The 24,717-nt window shown below is 37.9% G+C and overlaps 1 protein-coding gene across 8 annotated transcripts in view; it reads left to right on the top strand.

Moving 5' to 3' along the window:
* HERC2 (HECT and RLD domain containing E3 ubiquitin protein ligase 2) overlaps positions 1 to 22,450 on the top strand; it is a 107,421-nt gene extending 84,971 nt beyond the window's left edge. For all 8 annotated transcript variants that reach the window (XM_061459754.1, XM_061459753.1, XM_061459751.1 and 5 more), the window contains 16 exons: positions 32 to 230; positions 1,363 to 1,577; positions 2,465 to 2,642; positions 4,326 to 4,487; positions 5,613 to 5,704; positions 6,574 to 6,713; positions 7,815 to 8,002; positions 8,660 to 8,857; positions 10,721 to 10,804; positions 15,891 to 16,032; positions 16,816 to 17,010; positions 17,116 to 17,228; positions 18,128 to 18,318; positions 19,594 to 19,699; positions 20,640 to 20,852; positions 21,444 to 22,450. In XM_061459754.1, coding sequence (XP_061315738.1) covers positions 32 to 230; positions 1,363 to 1,577; positions 2,465 to 2,642; positions 4,326 to 4,487; positions 5,613 to 5,704; positions 6,574 to 6,713; positions 7,815 to 8,002; positions 8,660 to 8,857; positions 10,721 to 10,804; positions 15,891 to 16,032; positions 16,816 to 17,010; positions 17,116 to 17,228; positions 18,128 to 18,318; positions 19,594 to 19,699; positions 20,640 to 20,852; positions 21,444 to 21,716 — 2,689 coding nt within the window. In that variant the 3' untranslated portion in view covers positions 21,717 to 22,450. The remainder of the gene's footprint in view (positions 1 to 31; positions 231 to 1,362; positions 1,578 to 2,464; positions 2,643 to 4,325; positions 4,488 to 5,612; positions 5,705 to 6,573; positions 6,714 to 7,814; positions 8,003 to 8,659; positions 8,858 to 10,720; positions 10,805 to 15,890; positions 16,033 to 16,815; positions 17,011 to 17,115; positions 17,229 to 18,127; positions 18,319 to 19,593; positions 19,700 to 20,639; positions 20,853 to 21,443) is intronic.
* The last annotated feature ends 2,267 nt before the right edge of the window (positions 22,451 to 24,717 follow it).

Genomic DNA, 24,717 nt, shown 5'->3' with positions numbered 1-24,717 from the left:
TTTAAAATTGTTTGTTTTGCAATTTGTGCAGACGACCTGATGACTGGACACTTTCAGCTGGAGGGAGTGGAACTATTTATGGTTGGGGTCATAATCACAGAGGACAACTTGGCGGGATTGAAGGGGCAAAAGTCAAAGTCCCAACTCCATGTGAAGCTCTTGCTACCCTTAGACCAGTGCAATTAATTGGTGGTGAACAGACTCTATTTGCAGTGACTGCTGATGGGAAAGTAAGGATACAACAGATAATTGTTTATTAGGCTCCCTTGAAATATTTTATCCCCAGTCAGAATATGTTTGTCTAAATAAAAAGTGATGTGTATAGCACAGATTTATTATAATTAGTTTATTTTACTTTTTCAAGGAAACTGAACTATACCAACTCTACCAGTGTAGTCTAGGAATTTGGTGTACTATAGCATTAAATGCATGAAACAAGATGCGTATTTTAATTCTCAGCTCGAAACTGTGATGAGATTTTGGAATACAAGTAATGTGCTCACAGTCCCATAAACCAGGGTAAACAGTAAAATGTGGTGGCGATTATGTCTCTCTGATAGCACAGAGGTGTAACTGGAATCTGAGATTGCTGGCAGTTGGTTAAATGCCTCGTAAGTTAGATATTGGAGGATCTAATTTGCAGGTGCTTAAATCCTGAGTGAAAAGGAGCACCTATGCAGAGGCTTAGTGGAAGGTATAGGAAAAAAAAGTAAGTTCACAAATTTGAAAAAGTATTTTATATAGTTCGCAGCTTTGTGTGAAGAATTTGATCAAGAACTTAGCTTGAGCTTTTCCTAAGTTACATTCATATAGTGAGATACTGTAATGATTCCTCAGCAGTCAGTATCATCCTTGTTAAGGATTCACAGGGAGAGTAAAGGACAGGTTACTGATGTTGCTTGAGATAATTCTGTTGAGAGAAATTACTTTCAGATGGACAAAAAGAGAGTGAAAAGCAGTGCTTAAAACTGTATTTATGGGATGGAAGGGGAAGAAGCAGCTGTGTTCAGGTGTGTGCAATTCCCAGAAGAAAGAAAACAAGACTAGTGCTGCTTGAAAGAGACCTACATGTGATAGATGATTTTGTGCCATTATCACTCAACGCTGTGATTTTTTCATACTTTTACAGGATCAGCCTTAGGATTTAAAACAAAACCCATTAAGTCAGTAATGGTTCATATGGTTTTGAATCTAGCTATATTTGGTTTTGCTTTTTTTTTTTTTGTGAAATACTTCAAAATATTTCTTACTTCCCAGGAGAGAGCAACGATTTTTCTTTAGCTGTATTCTAGTATATGTTCATTAAGAATTCTTCTCTACATCTCTAGTGAGTGTTCTTCAATTTTATTCTTCATTTTAAAGCTGTATGCCACTGGGTATGGAGCAGGTGGCAGGCTTGGAATTGGAGGAACAGAGTCAGTTTCTACTCCAACTTTACTGGAATCCATTCAACATGTGTTTATAAAGAAAGTTGCTGTGAACTCAGGAGGAAAGCACTGTTTGGCATTGTCTTCTGAGGGCGAAGTTTATTCCTGGGGTGAAGCAGAAGATGGTAAACTTGGCCATGGAAATCGAAGGTAAGTAACACTTTGAAATATGATTTTTAAAAACTGTTAATGGATGCTTATTATAGTTATGTATTTGAAGTGTCATATGAGTACTGCCTATATATATGCAATGTATATGTATTATACTGTATTCTCTCTTAATATATATAGTATATACATATATTTAAGTGAGTGTTAAAGTAGTGATGTGAAAATTTATATTTTAAGATGAGAGAATCACAAAGTATTTTTCAGATAAGCAATTACTCTGATTTCTGTAATTGGATATTGTGTTCTAACATATCTGTTAAAATATACCTATGCTAACATACCTGTGGATGCTAAAGTCTGGTGGTTTTCCTTTGGGATTTCTCTTGTAGGTATACGGAACTTCAGTGCATTTCAGAGAGAACAAAACTGCCATTCTGCTTCTGATTTCCACATGCATTGTTGCCTCTGTTAATGAAGAAGTTCTGTTGTGTTAGAGATAGCAATGTTCTGATCCAAAAAGGAATGCTGAAGTCCATGGGGGGCAACAGTGCATTTTATCCTAGGAATTTTGATAATCTATATTACATTGGTTTAATTGATTATATTAAATTATATACCAAATTTTTCCAGGGTAAATGCTTAGCTTTCACTTGATTTTAATGAAAGTGGTTTTGTAGTTTCAGCTTGCCTGTAATGCTGTAATTCAATGTATGATAAAATATATCTAGCTTTTATAGTCCTCTAAAAATACTTCTGCATGACTAATTAAACATAAATCTGTAGGATATTAAACTGAAACAGAAGCAAATACTTGGTTATTTTAGGTGTCCTTGTACTTACTTTAACTCTCCCTTCTCCCCCCATACATTTCTGAACATGAATGCTCTGTTCTAAAAGTTTTGTCAAGACAAGTATTTTTATTTCAGCCCTTGTGATCGTCCTCGTGTAATTGAATCTCTGAGAGGTATAGAAGTGGTTGACATTGCTGCTGGGGGAGCACACAGCGCATGTATTACAGCTGCAGGAGACCTTTTCACATGGGGAAAGGGAAGATACGGACGCCTGGGCCATGGAGACAGTGAGGACCAGCTGAAACCTAAACTGGTGAGAAGCCTTTGGAGTTTTATACAGTCTTAGTCCAGTTCTTACCTTCTGATTATTAACTTTTTGCATTTCTGCATATAAAGAAATGAAAGGGCAAAATGGTGGCATGTATTTGTAAGAAATGAGCAGTTGCTTTAGAAAACAGGAATGGATTGGAAGAATGAAGTGAAAGCAGAGCTGCAAAACTTCACTAGATTTTACTAAACAGCTTAGAAGGAATTCACTTTAGAGAAGACTTACAGGAAAACCCCAAATCAAACAGCCCGCCCCTCCATAAGTAAATTCTACCCCTTCATAAGAGTACTTTGCACTGAAAGTAACAAGTGAGCTCTTTATCTGCGGAGTACCCCCATTGTTTACCACCTGGAAAATATACCAGTGATGACAGTGATACCCAGTTAGACACTTGCAAACTGTTTCTTTCCCGATGTTACTGTACTCTTAATCATGAATGAATACTGGGATTTTACTGAACTATATACTAAGTTAGTAAGAATTTAACCTAAGTAATTATGAAGTATTTAATTGTTATTTGCTAAAAACACTTAAGCAGTCACTGATGAAGATAGCTGAAATGGTTGATTTGAGAACCAGGACAGAATAGAATGTAGGAAGAATGAGTAAACTGATTATCTGTCGAGTTATAATTCAACCGTCATGTTCCTGTGAGCTAGAGTGTAAAACTTAAATTAGTAATATTAAGACAACTGCCCTGACTTTGAAATCTGAGATAATTTTGTTACCTGTGTTCCCTTGCTGAAAATACAGCCAAGGGTAAGATTAATGTAGTTGAATCAAACTGAATGTTAGCTTGCTGTTTTTAGTCAAGGCTCTCTGCATATATTTCTATTCATGCAAGCATTAAGGTTTTTTCAGTACTTGAAACTGCCTACATATATAGAATTGAGTGTTAAAGTAGTTAATGTATGATGCGAATGTGTATCATACGTTCTTTGTCTAGTTTGGGACCTTATCACTTGTATCTGCATGTTCTTGTTCCCCTGGCTCCAAAACCACAAGGTCTGTCCATTTTTCTTATACATCTTTCCTCCCCTTTATGTTCTTGGTTGCTTTGAAAATAGATAATCTGTGAATGAGTTGAAGTATGTGAAGTTCTGTACAGTTTTGGATTGTGCTGCCTATAACCTGTTTCAAGTAGTAGTGAGGATAGGGAGGATGCGGTGTATGTGGGTTACCATCCCTTTACTTTGTGAATCTAGATCCCATACTTTATCACTAGATGGCAGCATTTCAAAAGATGTTAATTAAATTCAGATTATGCTGCAAATGCTAGCAAATTGTAAACTAATAAGGGATTATTCGAAAATAAGATTTTTTTTTTTTCCATTACTATATACAACACTCACCCAGAGAGCCTGAAATAATTTCAAGAGAATATAGTCTTTGATAACCTTACATGTTTTGTATGAATTGTTTTCCCTGATTTTTTAGGTCAAAAAATTTAAGTCGTTCACCAACTAAAAAGAATGCTCCATAGCTAGTTTTTGTTTTGCTGGGTTGAAAATAGCAAAGCCCTTTGAGTTACATTTATTTGCTTGTTACCACCATGTTTCAGACTTGAAGTTCCAGTGGAGCATGTCTCCAAGCTGGGTTTGTCATCTTTTCTGAAAGTAAATCACTTAAACCTTTCATTGTGAACAAAAATGGGGGATTTCTTTACAGGTGGAAGCTCTCCAGGGCTGCCGTGTGATCGACATAGCCTGTGGCAGTGGAGATGCACAGACATTGTGCCTGACTGATGATGATACAGTCTGGTCCTGGGGTGATGGAGATTATGGAAAGCTTGGGAGAGGAGGCAGTGATGGCTGTAAAGTACCAATGAAGGTATTTGAATGTAATTTTCATTGTTTTAGAAGCCATGAGATTGATGGAGAACACTGAAGACAAATCTGCCAATATGTGCAAACTTCCATTCATCCTGAGACATTAGGAGTTTTTGATTGTGGTTAAGAATGAACTTGGTAGGCTGCATGGACGAATCTTTAAGTTCTGTGCTGGGTGTTGAAGCTATGCTTGAATGTTTTTTTTTTTCTTTGGAGAACATTGCTGGTTCAGCAATATTTCTGATTTTAATTTTGGTTCCTATCAAAATGTTAGATTTTGCCAAGAAATCTTTGTATTTCCTTGTGTTAAAAAATTTCCATAACACTGTTGAAGTCATAACTTCACTCCAGAAAGCGGTAATCAATTGATTAAAAAGTAATCTTATTTTATATTAAACCTTTCATGTGAACGCATGTTTGACATGGAATTTCTTCATATGTTACAAATGAAATCCATGTAGCCATCTAAATTGAATTCCAGCATTTGTTATGGAGGTCAATATTATTTGTATTAGAGAAATGTGTAAGTGTCACTGTGTATACCTGTGCACAGTGGATTTTAGATTCTTAGTCCGGAATCACACTTTACTACCTGGATACAGGTGTCCCCATTCTGTTTCCAAATAGGCAAAGTCTAACAGCCAGTCCCAAATAAGTTTTTTTTTCATCATGTAAAACAAAACGAAAATAGCTTGTTTATGTTTTGTCAATCATCAGTCTCATAGAATTGATGATAAAGTGGCATAAGGACCTACACAGAATAAATGGACTGTACAGGAGGTTTAAATATTTTCCCAATGTTGGCAGCATCACTCTGATGTCATGCGAGCTAGGGATGATTAATGTTGAGTGTTTGGAGACAGCCTTATTGTGTCTACTGAGGGGCAATTGCTGAGTAACTATTGGCAAAACATACTAGAGGTGATCTTCAACAGTTCACCAAATCTGAGCTTCTTTTTAGCGTATAAGTAGTAAACAGTAGAAAGATGAAAGGAGTTCTGCTATTCATGTACATAATTTAGACATACACGTATAGACACTTATACATTGTTTTACTTAAGACAGTGCAGTATGAAACTATAGCCTCCTCAATTACCTTCAATTCCATTTGATATTATTTTCCTAGATTGATTCCCTCACAGGCCTTGGAGTAGTTAAAGTAGAATGTGGATCACAATTTTCTGTGGCTCTTACCAAATCTGGAGCAGTATATACGTGGTAAGTACTTTGTATTAGGTATTCTGACAGTGTTAGATGCAACCTTGTCAGCGATAGGCATCAGTGTTATACTGCCTTCACAGTTTTGATTTCCTCTTCCCTTCCCCCCCCCCCCCCAAATGTTTTTGAGTTCCTTTGTCTTGATTAGTAATAAAATTTACCATTTGGGGGAGCATTTTGTGTTGCCATTTGAGTGAAAAATCGAAGTATTTTTTCTTGGAGACCTAAGCACAGAGTTGACATCCCAGGCATTGACCCCACTGCAAGATGCATAAGTTCCAAGGAGCTCAGTGGAATAGTAAGCATGAAGTATAATGCAGGGTGTAAGATGATAGTATAAATAACATTCTTGTGTATTATCAAAGTCGTGTATAACTTGTGGTGGCTGTAGTCTGAGAATTTGATTTTAGTTCATTGTTTTCATTTTCCTGTGCCATTCCAAATTTTGTAGTTTAAACTACTAAAATGTTTAAAAAGACTAAGCAAAGTACCTTTCCAACATCCTTCTGCTCCCTTGTTTGCATGGCATTACAGATACCCTTAACCTGTACAAGATTCCAGTCTCTGAGGTCAGTAAACATACAGATAAATGCTTCTAATACTTGATCCCTTTAAGAGGCAGATAACAAACAACACCCACAAAAGGGGTAAAAAGTCCTACACAGAGTAAGTAGGAGCAGCATATTGGAGGTTTAAGAGTTTTTACTATATCAGCAGAAGCACATAAACGTTGCACAAGCTAGGGATGTGATTAATGTTAAATATTGGGCTGTTTGTCATCTACAGATCAAACACCAGACACAGTCTGTCGTTATGTTTTTTTCCACAATTATAACGCAGTTTTGAAATGTTTTATATTCTCTGTACAGGGGCAAAGGAGATTACCATCGATTAGGCCATGGATCTGATGACCATGTTAGAAGACCGCGACAAGTACAGGGACTGCAAGGAAAGAAAGTCATTGCAATTGCTACTGGGTCTTTGCACTGTGTTTGCTGCACTGAAGATGGTATAAAAATCAAATTTACTTAGTTCTCAGTACTGAATTTGAAATAAACAAAACTTTATTAGTCAGCTATTGGTAGGTTGTACTTGCTGAAAATCCTGGTCTTCTGTGTGCATTGGGATATCTTGTGTTTGCACATGTTGCATATTTATTGAGCAACAAGCATGTTACTGATTTAAAATGATCACATAAAACCAGCTGAAAGTTTATAATTAATAAAAAATAGAGTTTAACCTTTATAAATGTTGGTGGTCAAAGGAAAACACAGAGCACTAAAAGTAACTTCTAGTAACTTTTACTGGTCAAGCAATAAAATGAATGGATTTGGCTTTTTTTTTTTTTGACAGGGTCTTTCTGAGCCTGCTGGCGTGTTTAATTTGCTAAATGAAGCACTGCGCAAACAATATTGCTTCATACAGAGCAGGTTGTGATACCAAGTACTCTTTGTAGCAGATTCACTCCTACATTTAATTAACAAGTTTGCACATTAACTGAGTGTTTTATAGGAGCAAGGGGCTGCATGGTACTTAGTTGCCAGCTGGGGTTAAACCGCGACCAAGTGAAATAGGATATAGCTGCAGAAAATGAATGCTCAGAAACAAGGTTGCTATTTTAAAAGTATTTTCCAATTATCTTGCAACAGTAAGCACCCATTTTAATGTCCTCTCTAGCAATACAGCTTATTACAAGATATTTTATTTCATCTCATGTGAAATGTTAAGCCTTTTAAAATTGTTTTATAATATCAGCTTTTTTTGTTATCAAACTGTCAAATACAGGCTTCTAGTGTATCCATTGTTAATTCTTATGCTCCACCATTTCCTTCTGTTCTGGAACAGAACTTTTAATTCATACAGACTATGAGAAAATACATGCATCTTATACTAGCTGCACTGTGTAGACATGGGTCTAACTTTGTCACTCAAGATATATCTACACTAGAGAGTGGATTTTAAGGTGGCCATCAGTCCTGGAAATCTTGATCACAGTCCAGGGCCTCATTCAATGAAATGATTTCATGAATGCTAATTAAAGAAAAGGGGGGGGTGTCGGCAAAAAGCTTCTATCTTACCTTTAGAGTAATTCATTTTTTTATTGGTTTAGGGGAAGTGTATACATGGGGAGATAATGATGAAGGGCAGCTTGGAGATGGAACAACTAATGCTATTCAAAGACCACGCTTGGTTGCAGCCCTTCAGGGTAAAAAGATCAACAGAGTAGCCTGTGGCTCAGCACATACTTTGGCTTGGTCAACCAGTAAACCTGCTAATGCTGGCAAGCTCCCTACACAGGTAATATTTTTCTGTCTTATTACGTTCAGATTTTAAACATACATAGTACGCTTATTGCTGATCTTTCAGTAAACATACTGGCATTCTAAATTCCCACATAAGCTCAGTGCTTTGATTTGACTTCAAGTTTTGAGCCAGTTATTTGGTTTATTTCCATATTTCCAAAGAAGTATTCCAATTTTCTGAGGTGAGAAAGCCTCTTCATTGTTGTTAATCCAGTGCAGAACAGTAGCTCAGTTTGCAAGTCTGCATGCATTTTAATTCTGTATTCCAGCTGTGAAAATCTTATGACTTCCAAGGGAATTCTTCATTATTGTGAAAATTGTTTTTTGAGTATTCTGACTTTCAACTATAATGCCTAGGTGTGGTGATGACAGGATGTAAAATACATCTTTTTATGGATAGAGAGAATTGTAAAATAGGGAATAGCAAGAATAGCCCCAACTGTCATGTTTCTAATACTTGTTTCAGTTTAGATAGATACTCTTGGTATCCTTGATAAACAACTTTACTCTGTGTATTAAATTTTGACAGTGCGAATAAGCAAATATCTGAATTTCTAATACAAATTTACCTACAAATCTTATGAATTGTTCTGTTTAATAAAATCATGTATACAATAGTTTTAAATTACGTTTGGATATTGTTTTATCATAGGTTCCTATGGAGTACAATCATCTGCAGGAAATTCCCATCATTTCATTGAGAAACAGGCTTCTGCTCTTGCATCACATTTCTGAACTCTTCTGTCCTTGCATTCCAATGTTTGATCTTGAAGGAAGACTTGATGAAACTGGCCAGGGACCCTCTGTTGGGTTTGACACATTACGGGGAATACTGATATCACAGGGAAAGGTATTTATCAGAACGTTTTTAAAGCAGAGATTTGTAACTGTAAGTGAAATGTACTGTTTAACTGTTTCTGAAGAACAGAACTGCATATCTCAATTTGCATTCTGATTATGCAAACTTCTTTCTTTGTGATCTTTTTATTATTTTTCCCTCAGTTCTTCATCATAGTGCTTTTTTGTGTTGATCTTGAAAATAACTTTACACTGTAAATCTTCAGTTTTTAGTATAGCTGAATTCTCCTACATTATTCAGTAAATGCTATCCTGGAAAAAAATATAAGATGGGTATGAAATGGGCATTGTCTGCTTTTCATATTTCAGTTGTCATGATCAGGTGATACACTAGTTGATCCAAAGCTCTGTGCAGATACAGACTTGTTTTAGACTGAGTTAGAAGTCTAAAGAAGACAGAATACCTAAGAGTTCATTCTCAAATTGGTAAAAAAAGTGGATTTTTATATAGTTCTGAGTAAAGTCAGTCATGAGAAACTCTGGATAATTCTAATGCTTCAAGGATACAACACTTATTAAAACTTCAGAAGTGGAAAGTCTTTACAAACATGACTTGCCTTCAGTATGATCATCAGTTTTGGATCTGCATTTTCTCAGTGCCATAGTAACTTGTCTCAAGAAAAACTATATATAAACGGACAAAATCTGCTGGGAGATATATTGGAAGAGGGAAGCAAATACATTTCCCTCTGCAGTGCTGTTCTGTGTCCTTAAATAAGACATACCTGTAACTACACTCCTTAGTGCATACTGTCTCAAGTTCTCTTTCTTTAGACTCCAGAGAAATTGTGTAGTAGAGCCGACCAGCAGAATACACGCTTCACAGACCAAGAGAAGATCACACGTTTTCCATCAAGACCTAAACTGAAAAAAAAGAAAAAGAAATCCTAGCTAATTCTGTTCATGACCATTTCAAATGTTAGTGCTATAGATAAGGGAGTCTTTAGGTGTATGATGTTAAGTATAGGAATGGCTGTGCAGGAGGCCCATTCAACATAATTTACTTAAGAGTTTGCAGAACAGTTACATAAAGTCTTTGGGTAAGATTAAATGTCATATCAGGCGTATTTTACGTCGAAAGCATTCAACACAGACACCAGAATTTGTGATGCCCTATTCATGTCTAGGCATTTAAGGCAGGTTTACCTTCAGAGATTCTAAAGACTTGAAAAATCTTTTTAATGCTTGCTTGAAACTGACCATAAAATTTGATCCAAGTATTTAGTGAGAGAACCTCAGATACCTGAATTTGCATGAAGAGTTTATTTTTTTATTTTATCTAAACGTCATCTTTTTTGATTGATTGTTTTTCACTGGCATTAACTATTCTCCATATGCATGTATTATTCTGGTATAAACTGATACCTATACTCAGCTTCATGTTAGTTGCTTAGTAACAACTGACTCTGGGTACAGTACAACACCCAGCTTTCCAGCTATGGTTTTGAGGGATACAGGAGAGATTTTTTTCTTCACTTTAGTATTCCAGCTGTTATGGACTTGAATTGTATTAGCACAAATAACATAATTCTTAACTAACATCTTATAGCTTTATCTTATGTTGCTTTTTGGTTTTTTTTTTTTTAGTATTTCAAAAGTGTTTGATGCTTGTTTGCATTTCTCCTAAAATAAAACTAGTTACTATGCCCTTTCTAGTGTTTTGTGACTTACTCAGAAGGAAATTGCTGAAGGATAGGTAGTATTGCAGAATCAGTTTCTCTATTTTGCTTGAAAAGTCTTTCCTCCCCATTCTCCCCTCCCTAAGTTGAAACTAAGTATGTGTTTATCTGTGAAGTATATACAGCTTTCTTATATGATTGCAGTTTTGCTGTTACTTTGTATTTTCCTTTTCTAGGAGGCAGCTTTCAGAAAAGTTGTGCAAGCAACTATGGTGAGAGATCGTCAGCACGGGCCAGTCGTAGAGCTCAACAGAATACAGGTATCTTAAGCTGAAGTTTAGATTTTAATATCTTTGTTTTGTCTGCAGTTCCATACATTTATCCAGTCCCTTTGTTGTAGCTGTTTGATGTCTGAATACTGAAGAGTTGAATTTTTATTGGAATCAAACAACAAAAAAATGAATGCAGCAAGGGCTGATCATTTTCTTTACAATATGTTTCCATCCATGCTCTTAATTGTTTGCAAGGGAGCAGGACACTTGTTGAAATATTAAGTGAATGATTTATATTCTAATGAGCAAAGTATGTCCAGCTTGACAAAGGAGCACTTTTTCAAAACTTGCTACATTAGGTAATCTTAAGAGAGCAGCGATTCTGGTGCCTTTCTTACTTTTCCAAAGGGTCAGATGAATTAATCAGCTGTTGCTTTCGTAACAGAGAACATGAAGGGGGAAAAAAAAGGGCAAGAAAAAAAAGTGCCTTTGAATATAATTAAAAATCAGGCTGATAAATTGTCCTTTGCTGGTTATCACGTGGTCATATCGATTGTAGAAATCTTTTGATACAAAAAGGCTTTTTTCCTTATCATTGACGTTGGAAAATGGAATCTTGTGCCTTAGGCCAGAGGAGTCTTTTTTTTTCACAGATATTTCTGTAACATAGAATAATACAACATTGTTTTTGTTTAAATAGACTGATGCCTTGTCTTACAAAGTCCTCATGCATTTCTTTCCATTAGTGGTGGAGGTTTTTTGAGTTTTTTTTAATTGTACATTGTAAAAAGTAAAAAAACCTGTTTTTTGTAAGGTTAGAATGGAGAATTTGTGTAAAATTTTGACTAACTAGTTTTCTCTTAGTGAACGGAAGTACGTCCTGTTGTGGCTGGATGACCCTATTTCTGCTGCTTTGCCATTTTTTGTGGACACTTGAAATTTCTGCAACTCACCCAAGTGCTAGACTGATATTTCTCTAGCACAAAATTGAGGATAGGTATTTTATGCTTTGAGGTGTAGCATGAAGGCAGATTTGAATGCACAGAGACAGTTTGGGAAGCTATTGGAGAACTGCATAGGGCAGAAGAAAACAAACTTGATGCAGTTTTATCTATGTTACTTTTTGGGAATAGTTATTAAGTGAAATGTTCCAAAATGGCACCTGGGCATTTTGAGTCACCTAGTATTTAAGTAGCAGTGTAGCTCATGTGGTGTCATTGTGTTATGATCTATAAGCAGACACATTTGTAATGCTGTTAAATCATATCTTTGCTTTTAGGTGGACAAGATTATTACAGCAGTTGAAAAGAATCTCCCCCTTTCACAAGGGGAACAAATTTCAGTTATTAAGGAGGATGTCTGCTTTCAGGAATGTAATATTGCAAAGGATCTCCTGGTCTTGTGCTGTCTGCTGTCATGGGAGGATGTCATACATATGAAAATACAAAATCCTATTTTAAGAATATCCCCCCCCCCCCCCCCCCCCCCAGACTCCTTATTAAATTTGGGTTACAGAAATCTCACTGTGATGATAGTTAAAAATTATCTGATCTTAAAGTAGGCACAACATATCAATGAATGAATTATTTGTTCTTTTGTGAGTGTCATACTTCACTTTAAATCGCATTCTTCTGTCCTGGTTACTGTCTTCTGCCTTATTAAATGTGCCTTTAAAGAACGCTCATTCAATGAAAGTCTTCATTTTCCTACACTGATCAGGCTACGCTATTTTTGTCTGCTTGTGTAGAATAGTCTTTCTCTACCCCTCATCTTTTTATACTTTATTTTTCTGTGTAGCATTTCAGTTTGAGCATAGATAAAGGGAACCTCAAGGTACAGGTGAGACGGTGCCTGTGCTTTTGCAATTATCACACGCATTCTTCCTCTTCTGGAGATTGACTTCATGAGATATCCTTGAATTCTGTTTGTTTTCTTCATAAACTTGTTTTCTCTGTTAACAATACATATTTATCTTTCTTAGCTCTTTCCAGCTCATAAGATGTCATCTTTTTGAAAACTTCATTATTAATCTCTAAGTGCATGGCTTTATGTACTACATTTCTCCCAAATTCTGCTGGGGTTGGAGGGAGTTCTACCAAGTGGCCAGTATTTCAGTGGGCAATCTCAGTCTGCTTGAGGCAAATACAAAGTTTTGTTCTTCAGATTCAGAGAAAGAACTTAAGTTTTGATCTTCATCGTTTCACAATGATTTAATGAGATCACAGATTGTTTGTCTCTCCCCCTTTGTTGCAATGTTTCTGCTCACAATAAGTGATTATTCACTGGAGAAAGTTCTTGAATTTCATTATTCCACACTTCACTGTATGCTGCTTTTAAGCTGCTGCATTTCTCTTTGGTCCAGGAAAAGTTGATTTTCCACAAGCTGGTATCTTCTGATGGCAGACTGTTTTATGAAAATCCCTCTTGGGTTCTAATCGATGTATGAATGTGTTTTGTGCTACAAATTTATCTTATCAGCAAGAAGGCTGGAACTGTATTTTAAAAAGCTTGAGATACTGCATAATCTGTGTTTAATAAGGCATGTATTAAATCAGGGTTATATCTGACCTTGTTCAGCCTAGTCAGCCAAGTAGATTTCACAGGATACTTATTATGCCTCTAAAAGGGATGATTTGGAAACATGAGCCAGATGCTGTGTTCCAGGCTTGTACAATGAAAAGGTAAAATACCTGTGTGGTAATCATGGCCTAAATATGTTTGTATGAATTTTTGCCGTTTTTCAGTAAAGTGTTTTTGCTACTAAGCAAGTAAATTTTAATATGGGCATCTGTCTTTGTCAGCAAGCAGTATATTAAAGTGCTGGCAGAAATACCAATAATTCTTCATGGTGTTCTTACATTGTGTTGTTAAATGTCAAATTGTAACCATTCCTGCATCTAAATGATCAGATTAAATGAAAATTTTGTGTTGCTAGTAAATGAATACTAAATTAAATGTGTAATGGCAAATGTGCATGCCAACCTATTCAGTTCAGGCTGGATTGCTTGTCTTTTTGTTGTCACTTGATTAATTTTTATTTTAGGTCTGAGGTTTGAAAAAACAGTGAATTAACTACTGCTTTCATAGACCTTCTACTCATACTTTCCTCTTTTTTAAGAGAAGACTCAGTGAGGTCTCAACTTAAAAAACTTCTTGGGCATACAAATTTCTTAGAGATCCATTGAATTAAAACCAGCTTGCACTGATACAGAACGTCTTACACCAGGGGAGAACTTGAGCGTGTCAGCTTTTAAATAAAACCTGAAAGAAATCTGGTGGATGTTTTATCCAAAGCACCAGAGCAACTTTTTGAGATGCACTGTATCTTGGAGTAAGACCAAACACAGATTAGTAGGATGAGTCTGGTTTATTTCAGAATGAACAATCCCATGGAAACTGGTGACCTGCATGCACTGTAGGAGTTCCTTTGCAGACAGGGAAGATTAAGAATATAAACTGCAGAACATGAAGAGGAGGGAAGAAAATCTTGTGTTTCTCCAGCTTTCTGCTTACTTTCCATTTCTTTCCTCGCTATACTGGTGAAATGCTTTTTGTATTCTTAGCCACCTAGTGTGCATCTCTTGCAGCAAAATCCATGGGATTTTCCTTGTATTGTTATGAATCTTCATAAAATCTTAAAATCGATTTTTTTCTGTAAGTTCCTAAGCAGAGTAAAATGTTACTCTGTGTATATATATTTTGGTAGAGCTTACTCATTTTTAGAGATTTCCAGTAAGTCTCATAGTCAAAGTATTATCATTAATGAATATAAGAATAATATCTGTTCAATTTTCTGGCCAGCGCAACCGCTTCTGATCTGTTTTATGCATGGAAAATTTACTCAGATTTGACAGTTGAATGTATGAGAGACAGGATGCATTACCTAAGTGGATTGCAGTCCAGAAAAACTGAATTTACTGCGGCGTTGGCTGCTTCTTTAGAATGAGGGAAGAAAGCTTTATCAACAGATTTTGGCACTGATACCCCTTGGTCTTTCCATTTTTCTTTAAAGGGGAACAGATAGAATGCTGAGTAGAGACAGGTAAAAAGTGAACTGTTTGAAATAATGATAAAGTGTCGGTGATTGTGGGAATGTAAAATTCATTATCTAGGAAAGAAAGCCCATGGCATTGTCAACTGAACTAGTGAGAATCATTCTGTCTAGCTGCAATGAGCACATTGATTGTTTTTCCAGCTGTAACAGTATGTTAAAATTATTAAGGCAAAATCAACCTCCAAAGTTTTTAGTTTCATTAAAAAAAAATAAAAAATAATTGCCGCTGTGGTCAAGGGAGGTGATCCTTCCCCTCTACTCAGCACTAGTGAGGACACACCTGGAGTGCTGGGTCCAGTGCTGGGCTCCTAAGTGCAAGAGATGTGAACATACAAGAGAGGGTGCAGGGAAAGGCCAAGAAGATGCCAAAGGCACTGAAGCATCTCCTGTGAGGAGAAGCTGAGAGAGTTGGGACTGTTCAGCTGGAGAAGAGAAAGCTCAGGGGGCATTGCATTAATGCATATGTTTGAATACTTGATGGGAGGGTACAAAGAAGATGGAGCCAGGCTTTGCTCAGTGGTGCCCAGCAGCAGGACCCTAGGCAATGGGGCAAACTGAAACATGGGAGGGTTTCTGACCATCAGGAAACACTTTCTCGCTGTGAGAGCAGCCAGGCACTGGCACAGGCTGCCCAGGGAGGCTTTGGACTCTATCCTTTGAGATACTTGAAAGCCATCTGCACATGGTCTTGGGCAGCTGGCTCTAGTTGGCCCTGCTTGAGAAGGAGTTGGGTCAGATGGCCTCCAGACGTAGCTTCCATCCTTAACCATCCTGTGATTCTGAAATAGTTCTGGGCTTGCTAACAGCCTGAGATTTAAAGCCCTTTCGTTCTCCTGAAGAGGACTGGGATGTAATAGGAGTCTTTGATACCTCTTTCTAGGGATGGATACTAAAAAATAATGTTGAATTTGAAATTTGGTTGTTCTTTTCTATATATCACAAGATACACTGTGGACTTCTGCAAACGTTTCACTGAACACACTAGCATTTTATAACCAATAATCTTACAGTCTGATCTGCACAGCATTGCCAGCTGAAATATGTTCTTACAGCAACTTTTACAATGTGTTTACTCAATAGGTAAAACGATCCAGGAGTAAAGGAGGACTGGCTGGGCCTGATGGTACAAAGTCAGTGTTTGGACAGATGTGTGCTAAAATGAGTTCCTTTAGCCCTGACAGCCTTCTGCTTCCTCATCGTGTTTGGAAAGTCAAATTTGTTGGTAAGAGGATTCTTTACTCCCCAACTATTTTGCACTTAACTTTACAGTTCTGTTCAGGTTTACTCTTTTGGAAGACCTGAAGAAAGGAAGAGATATAGAAAAACAATGTATGTGTGTAGGCAGAAGAAGGTGCTTGAAATGTTAGAAAGTAAAAAAGCCTTTTAAAATGATGTTATAAAAAGCCCTCAGGATTAGTGGCAATGTCTATAATTCTCCTCAAATTCCAGGAGCAACTGTTTTGCTTACAACAAACATTCTGCAAAACCTAAACCTGCTTTTCAGCTGTCTGAATTGGTAAATAATCCTGGCTAGCCAATTTTACTGGTAGGGTTGTTTTTACAATTCACATATCACTTTGAGTTTTTTTGCTGAAAAATATGTTAGATTGATGAGCCATTCTGTCTACTGCATATATGATACATAAAATACGTCTGGTTTAACATGTCATTTAGGAATCTCTTGCTTTGATTCCCCTTCCACCCCTCCCCTTCTTATTCTGGTTAGTGTATAAGGCAAAAATACTAGTTATACACTGGTAAAACAGTGTTTTTGACACTCTGACATGCTGTATAATCTTCTAAATAATACGATGTACAATAAATTGGAAACATCCAAATCAAAAGCAAAACATAAAGGGTTTTTTATATGAACAGGTATGACAGTGTAGGTTTTAGTAAATTGTTTGTTTGTTCAGTCACCCCTGTAGAAAGAAATATGATTTATTTCAATATGTAATTTATTTTTGAAAGAACATTTAATTTTGAACCTTTTTTCTTCTCCAAGGTGAATCTGTGGATGATTGCGGTGGAGGTTATAGTGAATCAATAGCAGAAATGTGTGAGGAGCTTCAGAATGGGCTGACCCCTCTGTTAATTGTGACACCAAATGGAAGAGATGAATCTGGAGCAAACAGAGATTGTTTCCTGTTAAATCCTGCTGCGAAGTCACTGTTGCATATGAACATGTTTCGTTTTCTTGGTAATTTCTTGACAACGCTGTAACGTTCTACTTGCCTGCATCGTATCTTCAGAATGTTGGGAATCTAACAACAAACATTTAAAAAACCTGTGTTTAAACTTACAGGTGTACTTTTGGGCATTGCTATCCGGACTGGCAGCCCTCTGAGCCTCAACCTGGCTGAGCCAGTGTGGAAACAGCTTGCAGGAATGAACTTAACAATTGCTGATCTCAGTGAGGTAAATGTGAAGTTCCTGAGTACAATGTCATCTACAGAAGACAAGCAGACTCTAGCATAAATTTTTCCCCAGTGATTTGCTTCCCTGGTTTCTATATGCTTGCATTTTGACTGGCCTTTTACGTTTTGAGCCAGTTATACAAGAATGGCTTGTACTCACTATTAAAACTGTAAATTTAAGTCATTTGAAAGTAGTTAAATAAGCTACTTGAATTCTAGAACATTCGCAAATCCTCTCACGGATTTGACCAGTCAAATGTTTGTAGTCTCACTCCAACTTTCCAGTAGACCTTTCTGTAGCTGTTACTGTCTGTTGTGCCAAGATGCAGTAACTGATTAGGTGCACACACCTACATTGTTTCGAAGTAAAAGAAAATTGAGATCAGACTACTACTAAAAAGAGTTTGTGCCTACGTACCGAAGACATCAGACTTTCAATTTCTGTTTACTGAGCTCAGTAAATGTGGAGTAAGAGTTAGGTCTTCATTATGAAGAGGAGTTTCTTCTCAAATGCTGTTATGTAGAAATGTATTTACTGTAAAAGCACCGAGTCATTTGTTTGTCAGTAAAGGGATTCCTTTTGTACCAAAACAAGCATTGGACTTTGTAGAGATTATTATGTTTTTAAGCTTTAAATCTATTTTCTTGTGTAATGCAGTTTCTTGGCAAATGCTCCCCCAAAGGATCGAAATCTATAACACATGCACCCTCACATCCAGAGTATAATGAAATTTTATGTAAAACACTAAGCCATTTTATGTCTTTGAAATTAAGTTAGATCAGTTGTGGTCAGAGCTTTTGGTAGATGAGGCAGGATGGCTTTGGTATGAAAGAGATGCTTTAGGTAAGAAAGATGGTGCTAGTAAACTGACTTTAACTTGGGCTTGTTATTTTCAAAAGGTTGATAAAGATTTTATTCCTGGCCTTATGTACATTCGAGACAACGAAGCTACTTCAGAAGAGTTTGAAGCTATGAGCCTCCCATTCACTGTGCCTAATGCAAGTGGTCAAGATATTCAGTTGAGTTCCAAGTACACCCATATTACACTGGATAACAGAGCTGAATATGTGAGGCTGGCAATAAACTACAGGTTTGTTGAATGCGTCATTTAAATTACTGACATAAATACGCTTTTTTGTTCAAAAAATATGTACAAACTTTTAAGTAATACAGTACTTTAATGTCTTGTATGCAAGTATTTTAATATTTTCATATGATGATAGCGTTGATCTTCTTATTTATTTTAAACTATCCAAAGATTAAACTTAATTTTTAGGAAACGAAATAAGCTAGCAGGTATGACTCTAAATTTGAATAGCTTTCCTGACAGCAGTTCTGTCAGCCAGCTGGAGGTGGAGCCAGTCAAGTCAAAAAATGTCCCCTCCACCTAGTTCTTTACAATAAAGTAATGGGCCTGACCATGAAGTTCTTTGTGAAGAGAGCTCTAGATTTAGTACTGAATTTAGTAAATTGTTCTGTTCCTTTGAAGAAGTGATTTTCTTCTCTTGCCAGTTCTGGCTATCTTCAAAGGACATGAGAAATTTCCTTAAAGGACATGAGCAATTCTAAAGCATTTTACAATTAAAAGACCTTAAGCAGAAGCATTTAACTGCTTAGAATTATTATAATTTTTTTAATTATATGAAGCCTTTGAGAAAAAATACAAACTATCATCTGAATAGAATCCATGTGGAAAAGTGGGTGCAAAAGACCAAGTTTGTCCTGACATCTTGGTTTATTTTGATGATGACAAGCCTAAGGACAGGATTTGTCAGTGATGCAGATCTGTGCTCTGGAAAGCTCTGTAAAACATGTCAGAAATGATTTGACAAGAAAACAAAAAGCAAGCCACAAATCATGGGTGGCAACAGAAGCAGCAGAGTCTTCTAACATTAGAAGACTTACCTATGTCTGCTTTGAAATACTACTGTCCCCTCAGAACATCATGTTTTAGTTCAGACACATTTTTCTTTTGACATAATCTGTCTAGTGTTGGGAATGTTTGGGGTCAGAATTTCAAAACACAGCTATTCTCTTCGCAAGAACATCTTGTTTCCATATGGGGCACTTCTTCTTGCCAGGCCATATGGGGTTTGTTCTTTCCAGGCACAGCACACAAATAATGCTGGAAGTAAAATATCCTAAACGTTTGGAGATACCTCTCCATACTGAGCTTGTTGTGCAATGAGTTGGTGTAAAAACCAGATAGTCAACTATCTAGTGTGATAAATGCTTATTAATGTTCCTTAGCATATAGCTGGAGACTTGAGGAGAATGGATGAAGTTTCCTTGATAGTACAGTAATTGCTGAAAATAATTGCTAGAAATGGCATTCACAGAAACACTGAAAAATGTGTCTTTGCAGGCTTCACGAATTTGATGAACAAGTTGCAGCAGTTCGTGAGGGGATGGCCCGTGTTGTTCCAGTTCCTCTACTTTCACTCTTTACAGGATATGAACTGGAAACTATGGTAACAATTTCTGCTTTGCTACCTCTGCCAGGCTAATTTGGAGTGAGATTCGTCACTTACATCTTACCAGTTGAACAACCCCTGTCCCACCTCCCCCCCCCCCCCCCCCCCCCCATATACTGTTTACAGTGATCACTCTGTGATTACAAACATTTTGTCCAAGGATAGACTAGAAAATGTTTACTTGCCCTCTTGGTATTAATAAGATTGTGAGGGTTGCTTAGTCTGGAGAAGAGAAGGCTCAGGGGGGACCTTATCACTTTCTAGAACTACCTGAAAGGGGGATGGAGCAAGAAGGTTGCTGGTCTCTTCTCCCATGTAACAAGTGATAGGACAAGAGGTAACGGCCTCAAGCTGCACCAGGGGAAGTTTAGACTGGATATTAGGAAAAACTTCTTCACCAAAAGGGAGGTCAGGCATTGGCACAGGCTGCCCAGGGAAGTGGTAGAATCATTGTTCCTGGAAGTGTTCAGAAACCATGTAGATGAGGCCCTCATTGACATGGTTTAGTGGTGGTCTTGGCAGTCCTGGGGTAAAGGTTGGACTTGATGATCTTACAGATCTTTTCCAACCTAATTGATTCTGTGATTCTATGATTTTGATGTAGCTGAGCAGTGATGTAATGAATTATTTCTGAATTATCATTTGTTAACCCCACAAAGTGTGGACCTAGAAGGTAAATTGGAGATCTTTGTCCTAAGTAAAATGTTTAATTCTTTGTGATTCAGGGAAATGAAAGAAGGTTCGTTCTTGTCCCGTGGTGAGAAGATTTGCATTTAGTGCTATTGTAATAGGAGACTGTACACAGCACTGCAAATATTTAAATGTTCATTTTGTCAGTGTAAAAGCTGATCAAATATTTTAAAGGATGGAGGCAACAAATCACCTGTAGTTGATTTGTTCAGAATTTTGTGGCTGATCACTATGTTTTATTTTTCAGGTATGTGGAAGCCCAGATATTCCACTTCACCTTCTGAAATCTGTAGCAACTTACAAAGGCATCGAGCCAACTGCTTCCTTGATACAGTGGTTCTGGGAAGTGATGGAATCCTTCTCCAATACAGAGCGATCTCTCTTCCTTCGTTTTGTGTGGGGCAGAACAAGGCTGCCCAGGACTATTGCAGACTTCAGAGGGAGGGACTTTGTTATTCAGGTGATGCGTTTGGGACGGGCCCATGGGAATTTTATTTTAAAAAGCTGGGAGTGGAGAACTAATAGCATAACACAGCGAGAACAGGCTGATTTCCTGAAAATGTTTATGCCACATTACATTGTAGATTTCACAGTGCAACAGGGACCTATAATGTATATAAATACTTTTCTCTGTTGACTTGGGCAACTGGATGTTCATTTCCCAACCATTTTCTTCTCTGGCTTTTGATAGCTTTCCACTGTCATCAGCTGTTTTTGCTGCCATTTGTTTAGCATTTGATTCAGCTCAGTTAATCATTTCAGCTAAATTAAACCCCCCCCAATCTTCAAATCATATTTTGGTATTTGCTGAAGTAACAGAATCTTTTTTAGATTGTTCCGAACCACCCTTCATAATCAAAGCTCATATATACCTGGTTTTATTTATTTACTCAGTGTAGAGAAAATGGATTTGGTCTTTTCATTGTTCTTTTAAGAAAGTTCATCATCTGAATCACAAATCTAACATGCTGTTAAAAAAAAATCTCAATTTTGATGTTTATTTGTGGTTTGGACAGTGAATCAAAACTATTTTGCTTTTTGTTTTCAACAGGTATTGGATAAATACAATCCTCCAGACCACTTCCTTCCTGAGTCATACACTTGCTTCTTTCTTCTGAAGCTGCCCAGGTATTCCTGTAAGCAAGTATTGGAGGAAAAACTGAAGTATGCCATTCACTTCTGCAAGTCTATAGACACTGATGATTATGCTCGGATAGCACTGACAGGAGAGCCAGCAGCTGATGACAGTAGTGATGATTCTGATAATGAAGATGCGGATTCTTTTGCTTCAGATTCTACACAGGACTACTTAACAGGACATTAAAAGAGAAAAATAAGGGGTAGTTGTCACAAGCACTGAGGCAAAATGCCAAAATGACAATGAAGCCAAGGACAGTTTAGGTCTCGGAATATAAACTAAATAGTCAGAGGGGATGGTAATCTTCTGAACATGGAGAAAGTGTGTTTGCTACTCACAATAGGAATTAAGGGTCACAGCTTAAACCATCAGCTTAGAATAAATGGCACAGTATAAGGGCATCTAACATTTATTTTAAGAGCTGAAAGTGGCCCCCCATAATGCTGCACTACATTTAGAACCTTTGTGTTTACTGAAGTGTTGTAAATGTTTATATAAATATGGTAGTGCAGCATCCAAAAGGCAGTGAAACCTTTTAAGTTGTTGGGTGCAATAGTTTTTTTCATATTAAGTGTTGTGTTCTGTGCATCTTCTTGATTGTATATTGGAAATACTGTGCAACAACTGAATAGTATTATAAATATTTCAATTAACTTTACTAGAAGTTTGTTAAAGATTTTTGAACATTGAATTAACATAATTCCTTGAAATTCTTCTATAGATAATAAAAATGGCCAATAGTTTCACGTCCACCCCTCATTTGTATATTTTAGCTTATGCATTATTTATCTCAAATTTGATACCTTTCTGTGAACAGCATCATAATTCTTATCATGGAAAGTGTACTGTATATAATTTGTGCCATGTAAATGCAAAAGTTATAATTTCCTTCCAAATAAAAGTTCTGCCACAGAAGAAAATGCTATGTGGTTTTTAATGGTAATGCAGCTGGTACATAGGATGAACGCTGCAGTGGCTCTAAGAGATGTTTCTGCAGCTTAACAGTTGTTGACCATGCGTGATGCTCCACCAGTAATCATGTGCACTGCCGTAGGCAGAACATGATCTGTAATAAACTCAGAGCAAGTCTTTCCAGCACATTAATGATAGCGATTACGATTTCATGTCTGTAAGACATACAGCAAAGCAGGAGCTACCTGGCGTCTGGACTCAAATTGATCTAATACTTAAGGTTTAAACTTGGTTTCCACAGAACTTATTGGAGCTGGATGGCAAACCAGGCTTCATCCTGGTTTCATTATTTGTCTTTTCGGAGCAAGACCTGATTTTCCAACATCCCCTGTAAAGGTTTTTACGGACAAAATTCTGGTTTTGAACTTAAGATAACTAAATACATAGATAGATAAAAAAATCATAGCCCATGTAGTCTGAACAAGTCCCCAGTCTAGAGGTGGAGTAAAGACTTGTTTCTCAGTCAGAAATGAAGCGCCTGCAAACAGCCTGACCGTTGTGTGGGACTCTGCAGCTCAGACCAGCAAAGAGGGGCTTTCACATTCCTGACAGGCTTTCCAGGCGGGAGAGCATTGCCTGCTCAGCCTCGCAGGCTGAGGGTGGAGGGGAGTGGCAAAGGGGGCACACAGTCAGTACTCTCCACCCGTGGCAGGAGCAACTCCACCACCCACCATATCATCCCCTCCCACTGTGCTGCCACTGCTGTGTGATAGCTGTGTCCAGCCTAACCGCTCTCCTACACTTTATAGTACAGTACAGGCACCTCTAGTGGACAAATCATCCCAGCCTGAAGTATAGAGGGGTTTGTCCTGACAAATTATAGGTCTCTACACAAAAAGCAGAGGTCTAAACTCCCACTTGTAGTTCCTGGAGATGAAGGGTCAATGCAATCAGCAGTCATAGAACCACAGAATGGGTTGGGTTGGAAGGAACCGTAAAGATTATCAAGTTCCAACTCCCCTGCCATGGGCAGGGACACCTTCCAATAGACCAGGTTGCTCAAAGCCCCATCCAACCTGGCCTTGAACACTGCCAGGGATGGGGCAGCCACAGGTTCTCTGGGCAACTTGTGCCAGTGCCTCACCCTCCTCATAGTCAAGTTTCTTCTTTAATCTAAATCTCCCCTGTTCAAGTTTTAACCCATTGCTCCTTGTGCTATTGCTACAGTCCCTAATGAAGAGTCCCTCCCCAGCATCCCTATAGGCCCCCTTCAGATACTGGAAGGCTGCTATGAGGTCTCCATGCAGCCTTCTCTTCTCCAGGCTGAACAGCCCCAACTTCCTCAGCCTGTCTTCATATGGGAGGTGCTCCAGTCCCCTGATCATCCTCGTGGCCCTTCTCTGGACTTGTTCCAACAGTTCCATGTCCTTTTTATGTTGAGGACACCAGAACTGCACACAATACTCCAAGTGAGGTCTCCTGAGAGCAGAGTAGAGGGGCAGGATCACCTCCTTCAACTCTATTGACCCCAGCCAGCTGTCCACTGGAGGATGAGATTAAAATCTTCCAGGCTTTTACCAGCTGTGTTAAGCCTCTGCTTCCCCAAATGGGGAGAATAGACAGCTTCACCTCAGATGCTGAGATTTAGGTGACACAGTTTAGCAATCTTCCAAAGTGTGATGCCTACATCTGCACAATGAATGGGAAGAGCGAGATGCCTTTGCAAGCAGTTTTTCTAACCATGAACAATTAACTCCCCTAAGGCAAGCGACCACACACAACCACCATGCAGCCATATTGCATTTCTGTGCTTCCCAGGGCTGCACTGAGCAAGTACACGCCAGTCTGAGACCAGCTGTGGGCAGACTCTTTCCTTATCTGTCTCTTCTGTCTCTTTCTCTTCTAGTTGCCATTTTCCCTCTTATATGCTCCTGTCTCTTCCTCTTGTTTCCTACTCCTGTGAGGGCCTGTCTGCAACAGAAAGGAGATCTGGAGGGGGGAAGAATTAGGAGAGGAGTGGGAGTGAGCAGAACTGGTGAAAACATAGGGGCAGAAAACCCATTTGCTGAACATCAGCCTGAAACAGCATAACTTTTTCAGATGAAAAGTCAAAAGGTAAAAGACTTGGGGATGGGGGGCCAGGGGAATCTAGTCTATACCTGCAAATCAAATCATTTAGCTGCAGTGAGTGTGAAAACTGGCTGGTTGCCTCTGCAGTTACTGAACTGGAACAATACAGTCTTGCAGCAGCACAGCCTGCTGAGTGGCAAGTTAA

Source organism: Pezoporus flaviventris, unplaced genomic scaffold, assembly GCF_033815535.1.
Source record: "Pezoporus flaviventris isolate CSIRO_AGI_PZ_B2104156 unplaced genomic scaffold, CSIRO_AGI_Pfla_v1 ptg000030l, whole genome shotgun sequence".
Classification (NCBI taxonomy): Eukaryota; Metazoa; Chordata; class Aves; order Psittaciformes; family Psittacidae; genus Pezoporus; species Pezoporus flaviventris.
The sequence above is the reverse complement of the archived record's forward strand: the minus strand, read 5'-3'. Positions and strand labels throughout refer to the sequence as shown.